General features: G+C 35.7%; 1 protein-coding gene across 9 annotated transcripts in view; it reads left to right on the top strand.

The window, feature by feature from the left end:
- The window catches only part of ANKRD26 (ankyrin repeat domain containing 26), a 98,718-nt gene that overhangs the window by 64,727 nt on the left and 13,324 nt on the right, over positions 1-20,667 (top strand). For 8 of the 9 annotated variants that reach the window (XM_008002609.3, XM_008002608.3, XM_073018811.1 and 5 more), the window contains 9 exons: positions 1,057-1,270; positions 2,359-2,542; positions 3,402-3,539; positions 4,964-5,920; positions 6,495-6,647; positions 10,610-10,680; positions 11,044-11,137; positions 15,125-15,237; positions 17,228-17,357. In XM_008002609.3, coding sequence (XP_008000800.3) covers positions 1,057-1,270; positions 2,359-2,542; positions 3,402-3,539; positions 4,964-5,920; positions 6,495-6,647; positions 10,610-10,680; positions 11,044-11,137; positions 15,125-15,237; positions 17,228-17,357 — 2,054 coding nt within the window. Of the gene's footprint in view, positions 1-1,056; positions 1,271-2,358; positions 2,543-3,401; positions 3,540-4,963; positions 5,921-6,494; positions 6,648-10,609; positions 10,681-11,043; positions 11,138-15,124; positions 15,238-17,227; positions 17,358-20,667 lie in introns of those variants that run through there. The other variant, XM_073018814.1, reaches the window with a different exon arrangement.

Genomic DNA, 20,667 nt, shown 5'->3' with positions numbered 1-20,667 from the left:
TCTTTCATTCCTCTCTCGTGTCCTGTGATCTCTGTCTACTTTGCGTTTACCAGACTCTCAGCTTCATCACTTCAACTCAGGGAGTTTGCTGGACTTTATGTCAGTTTTTCCTCCCCACGTCATGGCCTGGAAACTCTGAAGGCCAGGCTCTGGGCATTCATAAGACCATAAGACTTACTTCCTTTGTTTCTTTTCTTTTCTTTCTTTTTTTTTTTTTTTTTTTTTTGAGACAGAATGTCACTCTGTCGCCCAGGCTGGAGTACAGTGGTGCAATCTCAGCTCACTGCAACCTCCGCCTCCTGGGTTCAAGCAATTCTCCTGCCTTAGCCTCCCAAGTAGCTGTGATTACAGGCACCCGCCACCACGCCCTGCTAATTTTTGTATTTTTAGTAGAGACAGGGTTTCACTATGTTGGCTAGACTGGTCTCGAACCCCTAGCCTCAGGTGATCTGCTCACCTCACCTCCTAAAGTGCTGGGATTACAGGTGTGACCCACCATGCGCAGCCACTTCTTTTGTTTCTTGTCTGTCAGGGATCGTTGTGTTCATTGCCTGAGTCCACTGTCTTGAAACTCATTGTTTCATGTATTTTGTCTGTTTTGTCTTTGGTCGTTTCAGGAAAGAAGGAAAGTTAGTACTTGAAGCAGATTGCACTAGAGGCTTAGCACATACCACAGACTGGCTGGATGCTTTTCTTCCCCCTTTGCTGAACTGCTGCCTTCTCGTCCTTCATTTCTCAGTGTAGCCACCTCTCCTTCAGGGAAATCTTACCTGGGCCCAGTATAGATCAAATTATCTTTTGTGGTCATAGAACTCTTGCTTCCTTACAGCATCTATCTGAATTCATAATTGTGACTTTTTTTGTCTTTCTTCACTATACTTTAAGCTAAGCAAGTGCAGAGGTCTTGTCTGTTTTATCTGCAGAGCTTAGTTTAATGTCTTCCACATTGTAGGCCCTCAGTATATAATTGGTCAGTGTCTTAATGAGTTACAGTGTATAGTGTGTTATATGCGAAAAGTACTCATATATTTCTGTCTTGTCTTCTCCCTGATACAGATTCTGTTAGCCTATTGAAAATCCAGGATGCAGCTCTTTCGTGTGAAAGATTATTAGAACTTAAAAAAAATCACTGTGAACTACTTACAGTAAAAATTAAAAAAATGGAAGATAAGGTTAATGTACTACAAAAGGAGCTATCTGAAACAAAAGAAATAAAATCACAGTTAGAGCATCAAAAAGTTGAATGGGAACGAGAACTGTGCTCTTTGAGGTATGATAGCCTAGTTTTAAAGAAATGTTTAACTATTTGTACTAAAGATATATAGAATTCTTGTAATTGCTGACTTACCTTCTGGGGCTTAGCAGGGAAGAAAGCTTAGTTTTGTGGAGTGTGAAATTCTTGGAAATAATATAGTTCTTAACTATGAACTTCTACTAAATATATATTCTTTTAAATCACTTTAATGGCTATGTAGAAGTTTGTCATACAGAAGTCTCATCATTTATTTAATAGAATAAGTTTTGGGTTTACAATTTTTTTGTATTATAGTTAATGCTGGAAGGAATACCTTTTTATAAATCTTTTTCTATATTTCTAATTATTTACTTTGAATAAATTCTTCAATATAGAATTGTTTATAGGAATTTTTTTTAAAAAGGCCTTTGATCCAGATTTTTAAATTGTTCTCAAGAAAGTTTATGTTAATTTACGTTTCAATTAATAGAGAATGAAATGCCTATTTTTTCAACCTAAATTTCTTTTTTTTTTTTTGAAATGGAGTCTTGCTGTGTTGCCCAGGCTGGAGTGCAGTGGCGCAATTTCGGCTCACTGCAACATCTGCCTCCCGGGTTCTCTTGCCTCAGCCTCCTGAGTAGCTGGGATTACAGGCGCATGCCACCGCACCTGGCTAATTTTTTATATCTTTAATAGAGATGAGGTTTCACCCTGTTGGCCAGGCTGGTCTCGAACTCCTGACTTCAAGTAATGTGCCCTCCTCAGCCTCCCAAAGTGATAAGATTACAGGCGTGAACCACTGGCACCCGGCCAAAAAGATAATTTTCAACTTGCATCTTTATTGAATCATTTCCAATATCCTTCTCCATAATATTTACCAGAGTTACTTGTAACAGAAACCTACCAGTTAACAGAATGTTCTTTCATCACTGCCTTTCAAGTATATATGTCCTTTGGAAAAGACTGAAGTGAGAAATTAAAAATCAGAGAACTAGAAAGGGAAGATATTCAAGAACATAGAAATTGTATTAGGGTGATAAACCAACATATGAAGCAGCAGATCACACAATGAACTTTTTATTTTGTAACAATACAGATTTTAAGATAAGCATCTTTAACTGCAGATTTAGCTTAAACCAAGAAGAAGAGAAGAGAAGAAATGCTGATATGTTGTATGAAAAAATTAGGGAACAGTTAAGAAGGAAAGAAGAGCAATATAGGAAAGAAGTTGAAGTGAAACAACAGCTTGAACTGAGTCTCCAAACACTGGAGATGGAATTGAGGACTGTAAAAAGTAATTTGAATCAGGTAAATTAATTTTGGATAAAAATTTTATATTTTTAACTTTATTTCATCACTATTACTTATGCTTTTGATTTAATATATATTATCTAGGTTTAAAACAAAAATGTTATCTCATCTTAACCTGACCTATGACCTTTATAACTAAAATTATTCATGATAAATCTTGGCACCTAATAGACGCTCAGTCTCTGTTTTCTGAATGAAGGAATGGAGGATAAGTTGAGTTTAATCACTAACATAAATGTTAATTTAGGCATTTAATGTTAAAATACAGGCTAAATATCTCTAAAATTATGATGAAACTAGTAAAACGTTTGACATTTTATTTCACAATTCTTTATTTGCCTGTATTTAAGAACCGTTTTTGCTCTTTGATGAATTTAGCTGACATTTATGTGATTAAAATTTGAGTAATTCTTGAGTAATAAAGGTTCTTGCATTTTAATATGCTATTTCCTTTTTTTTTTTTTTTTTTTTTGAGATGGAGTCTCGCTCTGTCGCCCAGGCTGGAGTGCAGTGGCTGGATCTCAGCTCACTGCAAGTTCTGCCTCCCGGGTTTACGCCATTCTCCTGCCTCAGCCTCCCGAGTAGCTGGGACTATAGGCGCCCACCACCTTGCCCGGCTAGTTTTTTGTATTTTTTGATAGAGACGGGATTTCACCGGGTTAGCCAGGATGGTCTCGATCTGACCTCGTGATCCGCCCGTCTCGGCCTCCCAAAGTGCTGGGATTACAGGCTTGAGCCACCGCGCCCGGCCGCTATTTCCTTTTTATAAGTTTTTTTTGTTTTAAAATTCTGCTCTTGATTAACCTTTTAGACTTTTAAAAAATGCTAATAGACCCAAAACTTAATATATCTCTAGGTCGTACAAGAGCGAAATGACACTCAGAGGCAACTTTCTCGAGAACAGAATGCCAGAATGTTACAAGATGGAATTCTGACCAATCACCTTTCCAAACAAAAGGAGATTGAAATGACTCAAAGGAAAATGAATTCTGAGGTATTTCTATTTCCTTTAGTCATTTTCAAATATATGTGTATATGTATTTGTATGTGTATATATTTTAAAAACCAACTATATATGCATCTTGGAAAGTATTGAGGATTTTTAAGCCATATATGTATATCTTGGGGGTGGTGGTAGCGTTTTTGGTCCATTGGATAAAGTGATGTTCTTAATTCAGCTCCACTTGTCTGCAGCAGTCAAGTAACAACATTCAGAATGGCCTCATCCAAAGGAGAAGCTTTTAATATCTTCCATAGGAATTGATGGTCTTTCCACAATCTCAAAACCCTTGCTACTAACAATAAATGCTTGAGTTTTGGGAAGTGATTTCATCACCTGGATATATTAATGGAGAGGTTAGTTTATTACTTCCACCCACAGGAAGGGAGGAAAAGTACAGCCAGTTCAGTGACCATATTTTGGATATTAATCTTCTCACTTTTGAGAAGAGTAATAGTGTGCTGCAAGTAGTATCTTATTTTGGTACAAAGAGCTTTTGAAACAATGATATGCCATGATATATACTTAGTGATAATTTAGTAATAAGTATTTTGTTCCTAGTAGAACAGTTCGGCATATTTCTCCCTGTTTCACATTATTACAGTTTCAAACATTATGAAGAGGAAACAAAAGTTATTGCGACAACAAATCATCTCATGATTTTCTAAGAGGAGCTCTACAGATTTTGTCTTATTTACCATTAGTGTTGTGAAATAAAAGTCTTCTTTTGTATTTAAATATTTATACCACAGAAATAACTGATTTAGTGAAAGAAGACTACAAATAGAGTCAGAAGCCCCAGGGAAAATCATACAGCTGCTTATATTTTTTTAACTTTTCCTTTTCAAAATCGTGATACTAAATGAGTCCATTGATATAGTAGAAGTGCTTAGTACAATGCCTAGATTTATTATTCATCAATAAACATAATTGTTATAACTGACTATAAAGATGTGAGAAAAGTAGAATATAGAATATTCTCAGAAAAAAGAAACCTGAAAAACTGCGGGAAATTTCGTCTGTCCAGATATATGCAGAGCCAAGGCTCTTACTATGGGTTGGTGTATGGGTTAGATATCAGAATATAAACCCAATTTTTTAATGTGATCAAATTATTAATCTTTTATGCTTTTGAATTTGTTGTACTTCAGGGAAAGGCCTTTCCAATTCTGATATTCTTAAAAATTTTCTAGTGATTTCTGTTTTACTTTCATGGATTAATTGTCTTCAAATAAATTTTTGAACTTTGGGGAGTTAATGCTCTATAAGGTTTGAGTTTTGATCCAACTTTTTTTTTCAATTGGATATACACTTGTTGCAACCCTTTATTGTAAAATGTACAGCTTATTCTTTAATTTCAGAGGAAATCATGATATGTCATTTTCTTGGGTGCTAACTCAAAGTTTCCTTTGTTTTAGAATTCTCATAGTCATGAAGAAGAAAAAGACCTACTGCATAAAAATAGCATGTTGCAGGAAGAAATTGCTATGCTAAGACTAGAAATAGACACGATAAAAAATCAAAACCAGGAAAAAGAAAAGAAATGTTTTGAGGACCTTGAAATTGTAAAAGAAAAGAATGAAGACCTTCAGAAGACTATAAAGCAGAATGAGGAAACATTAACACAAACAATATCCCAGTATAATGGACGGCTTAGTGTTCTGACAGCTGAGAATGCAATGCTAAATTCTAAACTGGAGAGTGAAAAGCAAAGCAAGGAAAGACTAGAAGCAGAAGTTGAATCATACCGTTCGAGATTGGCTGCTGCTATACATGATCGTGATCAAAGTGAGACATCAAAAAGAGACCTAGAACTTGCTTTCCAGAGAGCAAGAGATGAGTGGTCTCGTTTACAGGACAAAATGAATTTTGATGCATCTAACCTAAAAGATAACAATGAGATTCTTTCTCAACAACTATTTAAAACTGAAAGTAAACTCAATAGCCTAGAAATTGAGCTCCATCACACGAGAGATGCCCTCAGAGAAAAGACTTTGGGTTTAGAACGGGTACAAAAGGACCTAAGCCAAACCCAGTGTCAAATGAAGGAAATAGAACAAAAGTATCAAAATGAACAAGTTAAAGTGAACAAATACATTGGAAAGCAGGAGTCTGTAGAGGAGAGATTGTCTCAACTACAAAGTGAGAATATGCTGCTTCGACAACAACTGGATGATGCCCACAACAAGGCTGACAATAAAGAGAAGACAGTGATTAATATTCAAGACCAGTTTCATGCTATTGTGCAAAAACTTCAAGCTGAGAGCGAAAAGCAAAGTCTTCTGTTAGAAGAAAGAAATAAGGAGTTAATCAGTGAATGTAATCACTTAAAAGAAAGACAGTATCAATATGAAAATGAAAAGGCAGAAAGAGAAGTAAGTATCAAGAAAGATAAATATTTTTCAAACCTCCCGAAAGAAAATTTAAAATAATATATGGTTATGTAGTTAACTATAAAAATAAATAGATAAGCTTATTTACGCTATCAGTTTAGAAACATCCCTTGTTTTCAGCAAATAAAAAAGCTGAGAGATGCTTTACTTTGAGTAAAGACATTGTATCATCTATGAAATTTTGAGTTTTAAGTTATGAGTTGTTAATAGACTAATATGAATAGTAAACTAATGTGAATAATGTCTTTTACTGCTGAAGATAAAATTTTAATGTCTTTATGTTGCCACATCCTAAGAACATTTCCATTTATCTGCCACTATGAAACAGATAAATGGAAATGCTCATACCTGAAATGAATATTTTGAAATTAAGATTCAATTAAGTGTGTTATTTTGACAGTTAATTCCAGATTTCCCAGATAAACTGAAGTATATTGCTATATCTCTTAATACTTTTCTGTCAGTAGCTTTTTATATATTTCAGTTGATGTAATTTTATTTTTATTCTTGTCAGTTTGTATTGTCTAAAAAATCAGTAACAAAAATGTCTTATCAGGTTGTTGTGAGACAACTTCAACAAGAACTGGCTGATACCCTAAAAAAACAATCTATGTCAGAGGCTTCACTGGAGGTTACATCACGTTATCGTATTAATTTAGAAGATGAGACACAGGATTTAAAGAAGAAATTAGGTCAAATCAGAAATCAAGTATGTATGAAATTTAACATGTCAACAGTTAATCTATAACTGGTTAAATATATAGTGTTTTATCATACTAATTTAGTAGGTAACCTTCTTTTGTATTTTTGTTATAATTAATTTAAATTTTATTAACTTTTTTTTTTCTTTGAGATGGAGTCTCGCTTTATCGCCCAGGCTGGAGCATGGTGGCACGGTGGCATGATGTCGGTTCACTGCAAGCCCCACCTCCCAGGTTCACACCATTCTCCTGCCTCAGCCTCCCAAGTAGCTGGGACTACAGGCGCCCGCCACCACGCCTGGCTAGTTTTTTGTTTTTTTTTTTAATAGAGACGAGGTTTGACTGTGTTAGCCAGGATGATCTCCATCTGCTGACCTCGTGATCCACACGCCTCAGCCTTCCAGTGTGCTGGGATTACAGGCGTGAGCCACCGCGCCTGGCCTAAATTTTATTATCTTTATAATACACTTGCTGCTTTTTTTTTTTTTGAGACAGTCTCACTCTGTTGCCCAGGCTAGAGTACAGTGGCACTGTCTCAGCTCACTGCAACCTCCACCTCCCGGGCTCAAGTGATTCTCCTGCCTCAGCCTCCTGAGTAGCTGGCATTACAGGTGTGTGCCAGCATGCTCAGCTAATTTTTTTTTTTTTGCGACAGAGTCTCACTCTGTAGCCCAGGCTGGAGTACAGTGGCATGATCTTGGCTCGTTGCAACCTCTGCCTCCTGGGTTCAAGCGATTCTTCTGCCTCAGCCTCCCAAGTAGCTGGGATTACAGGCGCCCACCACCAGGCCTGGCTAATTTTTGTATTTACAGTAGAGATAGGGTTTTGCGATGTTGGCCAGGTTGGTCTCAAACTCCTAACCTCAGGTGATCCACCCTCCTCAGCCTCCCAAAGTGCTGGGATTACAGGAGTGAGCCACCACGCCTGGCCTAATTTTTGTATTTTTAATAGAGACAGGGTTTCACCATATTGGCCAGGCTGGTCTCGAATTCCTGACCACACGTGTTCCACCTGCCTGAGCCTCCCAAGTGCTGGGATTACAGATGTGAGCACCACACCTATCTTGTTTATTAAACTCTGACTTTCATTCTGCCATTTTTTCTTATAATTACACATTTAAAAAAATAATATTTACCCTTATGAAAGTTGAGAATTATACATCATTCCTCATGGAAGTTGAGAGAGTTTTTTTCCTGTTAAACAGTATTTTATAGTGATTTTTCTATTGTCATGGTGAAGCAAACCAGATTAAGTTAGAGGATAATGTTTAATGGAATGTTCCAGAAAATTGTCTTATTTCTTATTTTCACTTTTGTGAATGGATACAGAATCTGTGTTGATTTATTTTATGGATTTCAAATTAATTTGTACAGAAAGGCCATTAACTTTTCTCCAAAATACAAATATTTTAGGTTAATTTATAAACTATTTAAAATAGCCATTTCCTTCATTTTCCTTTCATTTAAAATATATTATAAAAACATAGAAATATTTAGATTATGTATAGTATGTATATCTAAAGTAGAGAATTAAGAAAATTATCTAGATCCCTCTGTTGGATTTTTAAAAAACAACATTGAGATATAATTTACATACCCTACAGTTCACTCATTTAAGGTGTAAAATTCAGTGTCTCTTAGATTATTTACAGAGTTGTGTAACCATCACCACAGTCAATTTTAGAACATTGTTATCACTCTGAAAAGAAACCCCACATCCCTTAGCCATCACTACCATCCCTGTCCGTGTCCCTCCACCTTCTCCAGTCCTAGGCAATCACCATCTACTTTTTGTCTCCTTAAATTTGTCTGTTCTGAACATTTCATATAAATAGAGTCATACAATATGCAGTCTTTTATGAGTGGCTTCTTTTACTTAGCATATTTCTGGGGTTCATCTGTGTTGTAGCACATATCAGTACTTCATTTCTTTTTATTGTCGAATAATATTCTATTGTATGGCTATACCAGTTATCCATTCATCAGTGGATGGGCCTCTAGTTTGTTTGTACTTTTTGGCTACTGTAAATAATGCTGCGATGAACATTGATTTATAAGACATGTTTTTATTCTCTTGCCACTGGATTTTATCCTCAGGGTTAATCAGGCTGCTTTCACCATCTCCCTGCTTTACTCCTGCTGTTCTTCCTGTCTTTGCAGTTTGTATTCGTCTAGCCTCATTCCTTCAGACCTGGCACACAATTCCCCCTCCTTTGGGAAGCTTTCTCTGACCGTTCTGGCTCTCATTGACCTCACATTTTAGCATTTTTTATCTAGTCTGTGTAGAACAATTTGCCCTTAATTTAACTTCAATTTTATTTTTTTCATGAGAGAGAAACTCATCTAATTATAAATTTAATAAAAAATAAATTATAAATTTGCCTATGAGGTGAATAATATCTGATATGCCTGTCACGTATCCTTGTATAAACTAACAATATTTTAGCTTAGCAATTGTTAGGTTAAAATTACTTTATATAATACTAAGAATTTCTTCTTTGAGATACTGATATAATAAAGCTTTTATTCTATTTTTATTATTTTATTTTTTTTACAAGCCCATGGCTAACATAGGTGGTTATTCTAAATATATTTTAAGTAATTAAATATAACTGGAAACCACTTAATCTAATAAAGGAAAGTTATTCAATCAAATGCTCATGTTTTTCTCACTATAAAAAAAATCTAAATTTACATTTCTTTATTATGTTGCCAGAGCTGGGATTCATAGATTTGTACCACTTTACCACCCAAAGAGCTCTGGCTGCAGCTTTTCTGATATGCCATGTGACATAACCTTAGCCTTAAGCTCATCAGAGTGCTTGCTAAAGCAGCTCAGCACAGATACTTGTTGGGAATTACTTGATTTAGGAACCTTGTTTAGCAGTAGAGTCCAGTGTTTTTAGTCCAGTGCTCTGATGGCCATGTAAGTTATGTACCACTCATTCCAGGAGGTGCTGTTTACATTGTGGTCATCGCCCACTGAGGAGAGCAGAGACAAAGTAATCTATAATTGTTTAAAGTACTGTTGGCTAGTGGAATTGGCGAAAGTTCTGTGAAGTACTAGGGGTGTATTCTGGGCCTCATGCTCCTCATTTGCTTTTACTTCCAGTGGTGTGAAGAATGATTCAGTGTAGCTATAGGAGACCATTTCCATTGGCATGCCAGCTGCCTAAAATATAGAACACAAAATTTCTATTAGAACACAAAATACAGTAAAAATCACAAAAACAGCAAATATTATATAGCTCACTATATGCCATGTACTCATCTAAGTACCTTATGTGCATATTCTTTGACTGAATCTTCTTACCATCCCAGTGAAATAGATACTATTACTGTCACTATTTCTATTTTACTGATGAAGAAACTGAGACACTGAACATTAATTTGCTCAAGGTCACACAGCTGGTAACTGGTGGAGCTGGGATTCCCACCCAGCTATTCCAGCTTCTGTGTGGATACTGCTTCTCAATTTCATGAAACATCTAGTTATCAACTAACATGTCATCATGTTAATTTTTATAATCACTGGCATCGCCATGGTCATTCACATCTATAAATATTAAAATTATAGTTGACGTGGTGGTGCTTGGAATGCAAAAATATAAATGCTTACCGTAAGGTAATTTCCTGTCTTTCTCCATTTTACCAAGTTTGTAAATTTGAGTATTTATCTGATAAAATATAGTTTGAAAACAAGAATAATGTGTTTTAGTTGTAGAACGCAGTTTGATAAACTTTTCTGTAAAGGGCCAGATAGTATTATTTTAGACTTTGGGAGCCATGGATACCTGCTGCAGCAAATCAGCTCTACAGCCACAGCACAAAAGTAGCCATAAACTATGCATATTAAAGGAGTATGACTGTATTCCAATACAGTTTAGTTACAAAAAGAGGTGGTGGGCAGATTTGTACTAGATTATTAGTAAAGTGTTTTTTTTTTTTTTTTTTTTTATTCTTTGTTTTAGTTGCAAGAAGCACAGGATCGACATACAGAAGCTGTCAGATGTGCTGAGAAGATGCAAGATCACAAGCAAAAGTAAAATTTAAAGCAACACACAGAAAAACATGATTATTTATAGAGCAAATAAGCAGCTATTTATAGAGCAAATAAGCAGTGTAGTATGAGAATTATATCAGCTATGATCATAGGTACATCTGTGTGAAGTCAAGGAAAAATTTCAGCATTAAGCAATTTTGAAATGCACTTTTTTTTATATTATCCTAGAATTTTGTGCATTATCCACAAACCACAACTAGAAAAATGATAGACTTGCCAAATCACCTACTTTTGAAATCTTTAAGCATTTATATAATTATGCCTTCAGGTGTTTGCTAAGAAATTACACAGTATTTTAAAAATTTATCTGTGAGAATAATTATTCTAAAATATACATTGCAGGCTTGAAAAAGATAATGCCAAGTTAAAAGTTACAATCAAAAAGCAAATGGACAAAATTGAGGAGCTTCAGAAAAACCTGTTAAATGCAAATTTGGTAAGTCAACCTCTTAATTTCTGTCATAGTGAAAAGGAATTTTATTGCTTTAGTAAGACAAATGGAGTATCCCTTATTTAAAGTACTTGAGACTAGAAGTGTTTCACGTTTTGGATTTTTTTTTATTTTGGAATATTTGTACGTACATAATGAGATATCTTGGAGACAGGACCCAAATCTAAACATGAAATTCATTTGTGTTTCATATATACCTTATATATGTAGCCTGAAGTTAATTTTATGTAATATTTTAAAAATAATTTTATGTATGAAACAAAGTTTTGACCATGTTTTCACTGTGATGTGTCACATGAGGTTAGGTATGGAATTTTCCGTTTGTGGCTTTCTGTCCACACTCAGAGTTTCAGAGTTTGGAACATTTTGGATTTCAAATTTTCAGATGTTCCTCAACTTATAGATGGGGTTACATCCTCATAAACACATTATAAGTTGAAAATATTATAAGATGAAATTTAATACACCTACCAAACATGATAGCTTAGCCTTAAACCTGCTCTGAACACGTACATTAGCCTACAGTTTGACAAAATCATCTAACACAAAGTCTATCTTATAATAAAGTATTGAATATCTCATATACCACATATTGCTAGCCAGGGAAAAGATCAAAATTCAAAATTTGAAGTTTGTTGAAATTGTGATGGTTTCACACCATTGTAAAGTCAAAATGTATTAATAAGTTGACCCCTGGTAAGTCAATCCAAACTGTAGTGGTTTCACATGCTCTTATAGTCGCAAAACCATAAGTTGGACTGTTGTAAGTTGGGGACTATCTGTATGTAAGAATATTTTAGATAATATGATAATCTTCATTGATAAAAGTATTTATTGTATTCATGGTAATACTGCTTGCTACTGGTAGTACAAGTCTTAACGTTATAGAAGTTGACTGAATTCATAACATTAATGAGTTTGGTGGTAAGATTTTTAATATAAAAGATTGTGATAGCCTAAAAACAGTGTTTTTTATGTACATTTTGTTTGTTCATTCATCCATTGATGGACATTTGGATTATTTCTGTCTTTTGCTTATTGTGAATAATGCTGCTATGGACATTGGTGTACAATTGTGAGTCCCTGCTAATACTTATAATGTCTTTTGAAATTTTAAGAAATTTGAGTAATGATTTGATCTACAATTTGAATTTCTTTTATAATCTAAATTTGTATTCCTCATCAAGAATGGATACTAGGTCATTATACAAGCATTTTTTCCCCAAAGTAATGTGTTTTTCTCTTTGGATTTTAAAAAAGAGAAACCTGTGAAAAAGTAGAAATGGCTGCTCCAGCAGGACATCACAGAATAACACAGTGCTCCTAGCACTGCAGATTCAGAAACTTTTTTTCCCATTTATCTGTGTTCATCAGTCTTTCAAAACCTTAACAGTCCCTGCCGGGGCAGTGGCTCATGCTTGTAATTCCAGCACTTTGGGAGGCTGAGACGGGGTGGATCACCTGAGGTTAGGAGTTTGAGACCAGCCTGGCCAACATGGCAAAACCCTATCTCTACTGTAAATGCAAAAATTTGCCATATTCCTTACTCATGCCAGGCATGGTGGCAGGTGCCTGTAATCCCAGCTACTCGGGAGGCTGAGGCAGGAGAATCGCTTGAACCCAGGAGGTGAAGGTTACAGTGAACCAAGATTGCGCCATTGCACTCCAGCCTGGGTGACAGAGCAAGACTCCGTCTCAAAAAAAAAAAAAAACAAACTAAAAACACCGAAACAGTCTAGTTCAGAAAAGTTGGCTGTGTAATCCACAATACCAATTTATTGATGTACCAATTTAATGATGTATTTATTAATGTTCTGCTTGATGTTTAACAAGCAGAACAGGATTCTCTGGTCATTCACGCTTTCCTGTGTAGAAATGAAGATCAGAAGGTTGCATTGTGAATACTAAAGTGGAGCAATGAGGTTGATGCTTCTACTAATGAGTTTCTTGAAGTCACAATAGGAAGATTTATGCGACTCTCCTATACAGATATATCTATCAGAAGAAACATCGACAAGTTTTTTTTCTAGATTTCATGTGTTAGTCCTACTTTATTGGCATCCTTTTCACACAAGTGACATGGCAATATATTGATATGAAGTCTCCTGTGAATGAGAGTGTGGGGGGGACATCCCCTTATATGGGTGTCATCCAGGAATATAGCAACGTCTCAGAAATGGAAAATTTAGTAAAAGTACTCAAAACCTGCTAAGCGTATTCAAAAATAATGCAGGATTTTCTGTAGATTCCCATAGAAATGAGTAAGGAATATGGCATATTATTAGTACACTTTGAAGTGTACACTGTGAATCAAAAATTTAATAGGGACAGCTTTCATCCAACTCATCAATAGCCCCTAACTTTTCCAGAAGGTTCTCATCTCATGTCTTTATGGAAAAGGGAATTATTCAAAAGAAAGCAGAGGCAAACAATCAATAATCTGTCCCTTGTGGAAAAGTTTTGCATTATAAAAGAAAAACAAAGACAAAGTATGCTGGTCGACATCCTAAGGGTGAGTTTGCCCACCCAAGATGAGAAAATAACACTATACTCAAAATAACACCAATAACAATCAACATAAAATGTACAAAATTAGCTATCTACAAAAGGAATCTGCACCAAGTAATGGTTTATGGGTGTGTGATTGAGAATATTAATTGTTTATGGAAGTGAACCAGAAGAAAAAGACCTCAGGAAAGAGGTGTGGGATGGAAATCTAGATGAGGGAATCTGGGATGAAGCTTTGAGATTTAAGGAGCTCTTAGAGAATTTAGAAGAGAAATGGAAGGGGACAGAACTCAGCATGAGGGGTGGCTGCATTTAGAAATGAAGTGGGGTCAGAGCAGTCTGGGAGAGGGTATGGTCACTGTTAGTAGTTGCTGCTGAGAAGCAAAGCAGATTAAAGATGAAAAAATAGGGCCTTGATGATTTTCAGAATTTTAAAATGAGAATTATAAGATTGAAAATTAGATTTTAGTATAAAAGAAGACAAGTGATGAAAAAGTAGATCTCTAGATGAGACCATGTATTAAAAAATATTAGAGTCTGGCAAGCACTGTGGCTGACACCTGTAATCCCAGTGCTTTAGGAGACTGAGGCAGGAGGATTGCTTCAGACTAGGAATTGAGACCAGCCTGGACAGCATAGCAAGACTCTGTCTCTAAAAAATATAAAATAAATTAGCCAGTGTGGTGGTGCACGCCTGTTCTCCTAGCTGCTGAGGAGGCTGTGGTGGGAGGATTGCTTGAGCCCTGGAGTTCGAGGCTGCAGTGAACTATGATTGCACCATTGCACTACAGCTTGGTTGACAGAGTGAGACCCTATTACAAGCAAACAAACAAAAAGGAAAGTCCAGTGGAAAAACGGAATGATTAAAAATGCCACAAGAATCAGGCAAAAGTTATGTTTTTGTTTATTGTAGAGAAGACAAACTTTATTTAAAGAGAAATGGTTAATAGAAAAGGAAAAATTGAAACTCATGGAAGAATGTTTATAAAGGATGAGAGATAACTCATCTTGAATTCAGGTGAATATAAAAAATGTAATGGGAACCAGATGAAGGTTTTCTAAAAATTTTCTTAGTAAGATTTGATTTAACAAAAACTGGAATATCTTGAACTATTGATGACAATGTTTCTAGAGCAACTTTAGAAACGAGAACATACATCTAAAATAACTTTTTAAAAAAAATTTCATTAACACTTAGTATTTTATGTGTAAAAACTTCTATTTTTAACAAATAAATTTTGGTAATTTAAGTTCCAGAAAAGAAATATGAGCTGTTTTAAGAAAAGTCATTTTTGAAATTTGTTCTTATTGGTATCAGGTTTATAAACTGATAAACAGTTTATAAACTGTGTTTTATAAACCTGCCTAAACATATGTTACTCATGAACTCATGAGAAATAATAGTTTTAAGACCAAAAGTGTTTCTAGAGTTTTAAAAATAATTGAAAATATTTTGTTTCAAAGTCTGAAGATGAAAAGGAACAATTAAAGAAACTTATGGAATTAAAACAGTCTCTGGAATGTAATTTGGATCAGGAAATGAAGAAAAATGTTGAATTAGAAAGAGAGATAACTGGGTAAGATTTTAGTATTTCAGATCATTTTAACCATTCATTAATTGATTTAACTATAATTTTACTTTATTCAAAACTAGATACAAATTCATTTAATATCTACTTTTTCTTAATGAAGTTATTCTCTTTTAAAATTGTTTTAGAAAGTTGCAGCACAATCTGAAACTTTTTGAATGCCTAAATATTACACTTATTCTTCAGTGATTTTGAAAACAGTGACAATGCCTTTGGCATATAATGTCAACTTCTCTCTTCATCTTTTACTTCGAACTTTTATTTCTGAAGATATTTTCATTCTCTTTGGTAATCTTTCTCTCTTTGGTAGTGTCCAAAGATATTCAGATCTTTTAATATCTGAAAACCTATCTGTATCACATCAAAAATTATCTTGATTTAGCTTATGCTTTCTTTCTGTCTCTTTTGTGTGTGTGTGTGTAGTTATAAAATATATCATGGAAATTTACTCATGGAAATTTCGCATGGATAGCTCCCATGTTTACCTCAGGTATACATGTTATTAAACTTCTGTTTGTTTTAAAACACATATGCCTCATACATATACAAATCTATGTATGATTTAAGAGTAAAATGAACAATCGTGTTTTTACTATCCAGATTTAAAAATGGAATGTTGGGCCGGGCGCGGTGGCTCAAGCCTGTAATCCCAGCACTTTGGGAGGCCGAGACGGGCGGATCACGAGGTCAGGAGATCAAGACCATCCTGGCTAACTCGGTGAAACCCCGTCTCTACTAAAAAATACAAAAATCTAGCCGGGCGAGGTGGCGGGCGCCTGTAGTCCCAGCTACTCGGGAGGCTGAGGCAGGAGAATGGCGTGAACCCGGGAGGCGGAGCTTGCAGTGAGCTGAGAAACGGCCACTGCACTCCAGCCTGGGCGACAGAGCCAGACTCCGTCTCAAAAAAAAAAAAAAAAAAAGGAATGTTACCCATTGTCTTGGAAGCCCCAACAAGGCTGCTTTTCTATTTATTTGCTGAGTACTTACGTTTGTTCCGATTCTAATTACTATTTTTCTCTCATTGTCTTTCTCTGACATGGTTTTGCATCCCTTTTACTTTGTTAGCATTGTGCTAGTAAAGATTTCTAGATCTCTTCTGACATGCTCTCTCTGCTCATTTCCTTTCTTCTAAAACTCTGTTTCCTTTTCCCCTTAACTCAGACATCAAAGATGTTTTCTTTCCTGTCTCTTGTCTACTTTGAATGATCTTGATGTTTTTTATGCGTACTTTCTTTTTTTTGTACTTTTATTCTTATAAACTGTGGTCAGTGGATATCAAATGTATTTTTAGGTCTTTTCCAACCATTTATGTATAAGTATGTATATGCTTTGCTTTTCTTCTTTCGGGAGTCTCTCTGTTGCCCAGGCTGGAGTGCGGTGATGCAGTCGCAGCTCACTGCAACCTCCACCTCCTGGGTTCAAGCAATTCTCCTGGCTCAGCTTCCTGAGTAGCTGGGATTGTAGACATGCACCACCACGCCCAGCTAATTTTTGTATTTTCAGTAGAGACGAGGTTTCACCATCTTGGCCAGGATGGTCTTGAACTCCTGAGCTCAAGTGATCCGCCTGGCGCGGCATCCCGAAGTGCTGGGATTTTAGGCATGAGCCACTGAGCTCAGCCTAAGTATGTTTTTCCTCTTCACGTTGGACGCTGATCTCTGGGTTATAGCTAATATTTGATAACAGGTTAATGTTTTATATTAACATATTAAAATGGATAGGAATAATTTACAAAAACTCGATGTGATTACAATATCAACTCTTAATCTGCCATCTATGTCATATAATTTTTCTTCACATTATTTACCTAAGATTATAATTTCATTAGAGTGTTTTCAAACTATGTCAGATTGAAATAAACGAGAGAATCATGATTTATACATTTGTGTCTCTTATATGCTAAAACATATGTGTTTAAATAATTATTAAATGTTTGCCTTTTTAAAACTTGAGTTACTCATTTTGTACCTTCCTGCAGATTTAAGAACCTCTTAAAAATGACAAGAAAGAAGTTAAATGAATATGAAAATGGAGAATTTAGTTTTCATGGAGATTTAAAATCTAGTCAATGTGAAATGGATATTCAGATTAATAAACTAAAACATAAGGTAATTTTTAATAAGTTTTGGGACCAAAAAGATCACTTAATTTTGGAAAATATAGACCTTTCAATGCTTTGAACAGTGAAATAAAGATTTTTTTTTTTTTTTTTAACTTTAGGGACTTGACACTAATAAAGAAAACTTTTTTTTTTTTTAAGTTCAGGAGTACTTGGGCAGGTTTGTTATATAGTTAAACTTGTGTTACGGGAGTTTGTTGTATGGATTATTTTGTCACCTGGGTATTAAGCCTAGTGCCCATTAGTTATTTTTCCTGATTCCTCTCCCTTCTCTCATCCTCCATCCTCTAGGAGGCCCCAGTGTCTCTTGTTCCCCTCCATGTATCCATGTGTTCTAATCATTTAGCTCCCACTTAGTAGTGAGAACTTACAGTATTTGATTTTCTCTTCCTGTGTTAGTTTACTAAGGATAATGGCTTCTAGCTCTGGACATAGGAACAGGCAAAGATTTCATGGCCAAGACACCAAAAGCAATTGCAACAAAAGCAAAAATTGACAGAATCTCATTAAACTAAAGAGCTTCTACAGAGCAAAGGAAGTATCAGCAGAGTAAACAGACAACCTACAGAATGGGAGAAAATTTTTGCAAACTATGCATCTGACAGAGGTCTTATATCCGGCATCTGTAAGGAACTTACACAGATTTACAAGGAAAAAACAACCCCATCAAAAAGTGGACAAAGGACATGAATAGACACTTCTCAAAAGAAGACATACATGCAGCCATACAAACATGATAAAAAGCTCAACGTCATTGATCATTAGAGAAATGCAAAACAAAACCTCAACAAGATAGCATCTTATACTTGCCAGGAAGGCTATTATTACAAAAAGTCAAAAAAATAAACTATTCATCTGACAAGGGACTAATATCCAGAATATACAAGGAACTCAACTCGACAGCAAAAAGAATAAATAATCTAATTCAAAAGTAGGCAAAAAATCTGAAACAGACATTTCTCATAAGAAGACATACGAATGGCCAAAAGGTATATGGAAAAAAACTCAACATCACTAATCATCAGGGAAGTGCACATCAAAACCACCAAGTGATATGATCTTATTCCAGTTAGAATCGCTACTATCAAAAGACAAAAAATAACAAATGCTAGCAGGGCTGCAGAGAACAGGGAACTCTTAGACATTGTTGGTGGGAATGTAAAGTAGTACAGCCATTATAAAAAACAATGTGGAGTTTTTTCAAAAAACTAAAAATAGAACTGCCATATGATGTAGTCATTCTACTATCAGGTATTTATCCAGGAAAAAGGAAATCAGCACATCAGAGGGATATCTGCATTCCCGTGTTGATTGCAGTACTAATCACAGTAGCTGAGATGTGGAATCAACCAATGTCCATAGACAATGGAAAAGAAAAATACGGTGTATACAGATACATAAAGATGAAAACAACAGACACTGAGGTTTCCAAGAATGTGGAATCTGTACCAAGAAATGTGTTCAGAATCTAGGTGACAGGATCAATAGAAGTCCAAACCTCGGCATCTTTCAGTATAGTAACAAGCCTGCGTGTGTACCCTTTCAATCTAAAAATGGAATTTTTTTTTTTTTTAAATAAAAAGATTTGGAGTCTGGGCACGGTGGCTCCTACCTGTAATTCCAGCACTTTGGAAGTCAAGGTGGGCCACTCACCTGAAGTCAGGAGTTCGAGACAAGCCTTGACAAAATGGCAAAACCACGTCTCTACCAAAACTGCAAAAAAATTAGCTGGGCGTTGTGGCATATGCCTGTAGTCCCAGCTACACGGGAGGCTGAAGCAGGAGAATTGCTTAAACGCAGGAGGCGGAGGTTACAGTGAGCCAAGATTGCGCCATTGCACTCCAGCCTGGGCGACAAGAGTGAAAATCTGTCTCAAAAAAAAAAAAATGTGGTGTATATACACAATGGAATACTATTCAGCCATAAAAAAAAGAATGAAATCATGTCACTAACATTATGTTAAGTGAAATAGGTCAGGCAAGGAAGATAAATATCTGAGTTTCTCACTCATATGCAAGTGCTAAAAAGAAAACTGAGCTCATGGAGGTAGAGAGTAGAACTGTGAATATTAGAGGCTGGGAAAAGCAGGAGGGAGGAGAGGTGGGCAAAGGGGTGGGGAAGGGAGGAGGTGTTGGGTGATGGCTACCAAATTAGAGCTAGCTTGGAGGAATGCGTTCTGGTGTTCTATAGCACCACAGGGCAAATACAGTTAAATATATTGTGTTTTTTCAAAAAGCTAAAAAGAGAGGATTTTGAATGTTCACAAGACAAAGAAATGATAAATGTTTGAAGTGATAGATATGCTAGTCTGCTTATACATTGTATACATTTATTAAAATATCTCTGTAGCCACAAATACGTATAATGTTATGTGTCAACTAAAAAGGAAAAAATATTCATCCCATGATAAACTAGAACATGGGCCAACCTCAGTGACTCATTATATGAGTAGAATGTGGTAAAGGTGACAACATGTGACTTAGGCATTAGGTTAGAAGAGGCTTCCTATCTCAGATTCCTTGCCCTTGGAACCAAGCCCGATCTTGGGAGGAAGCTCGGGACCCAAAGGCAGCCTTGGAGTTCCAGCGCCCCAGGCTTTGAGCTGTGTCCAGGGAACCTGAGGGGAACAGAGACAAGCTGCCCTGGCCAAGATTTTCTCAAACCACAGGTTCCTGAACAGAATAAACGTTGTTTTAAGCCATAAATTTTGGGTACTTTGTTAGGAAGCAATAAGCAGAAAAAATATATGTTACAAAAATAGACAATAAGAAACATAATAACTTACACAGGAGAAATTAGTCTCATTTAAAGTAGAATCTAATAAATGTTGAGATTAATTTATTTATGGCAAACAGTGTTAAGCAGGATAACCAGGAGAAAGACCTAAGAGCTATCGAGGAGAAAGTTTTTTCTCCAGATGGAACTCAGAATTAAAGATCTGGAATCGGAACTCTCCAAAATAAAAATTTCTCAAGAAGACTTTAGTAAAACTGAACTGGAAAAATATAAGCAACTCTATCTAGAAGAATTAAAACTTCTAGATAGAGGGGGACTGGAATCTTCTGGTTTGTGCACTAATGTGTCTGGTTGCTGATGGTGGCTGTTGGCTGGAACTTTGGTCAGGGCAGGCACCCCGAGCACCCAAGCTGGAATAGTTTGTAAATAGCTTCTTCCATTCTGTAGTTTGTCTCTTCACTCTTAATTATTTCCTTTGCTGTGCAGAAGCTTTTCAGTTTAATATTGTCTCATTTGTCTATTTTTGGTTTTTTGGCTATACTTTTGAAAAATAGCCATAAAAT

Source organism: Chlorocebus sabaeus, chromosome 9 (genome assembly GCF_047675955.1).
Source record: "Chlorocebus sabaeus isolate Y175 chromosome 9, mChlSab1.0.hap1, whole genome shotgun sequence".
Lineage (NCBI taxonomy): Eukaryota > Metazoa > Chordata > Mammalia > Primates > Cercopithecidae > Chlorocebus > Chlorocebus sabaeus.
This window is presented reverse-complemented; position numbering and strand designations above follow the sequence as displayed.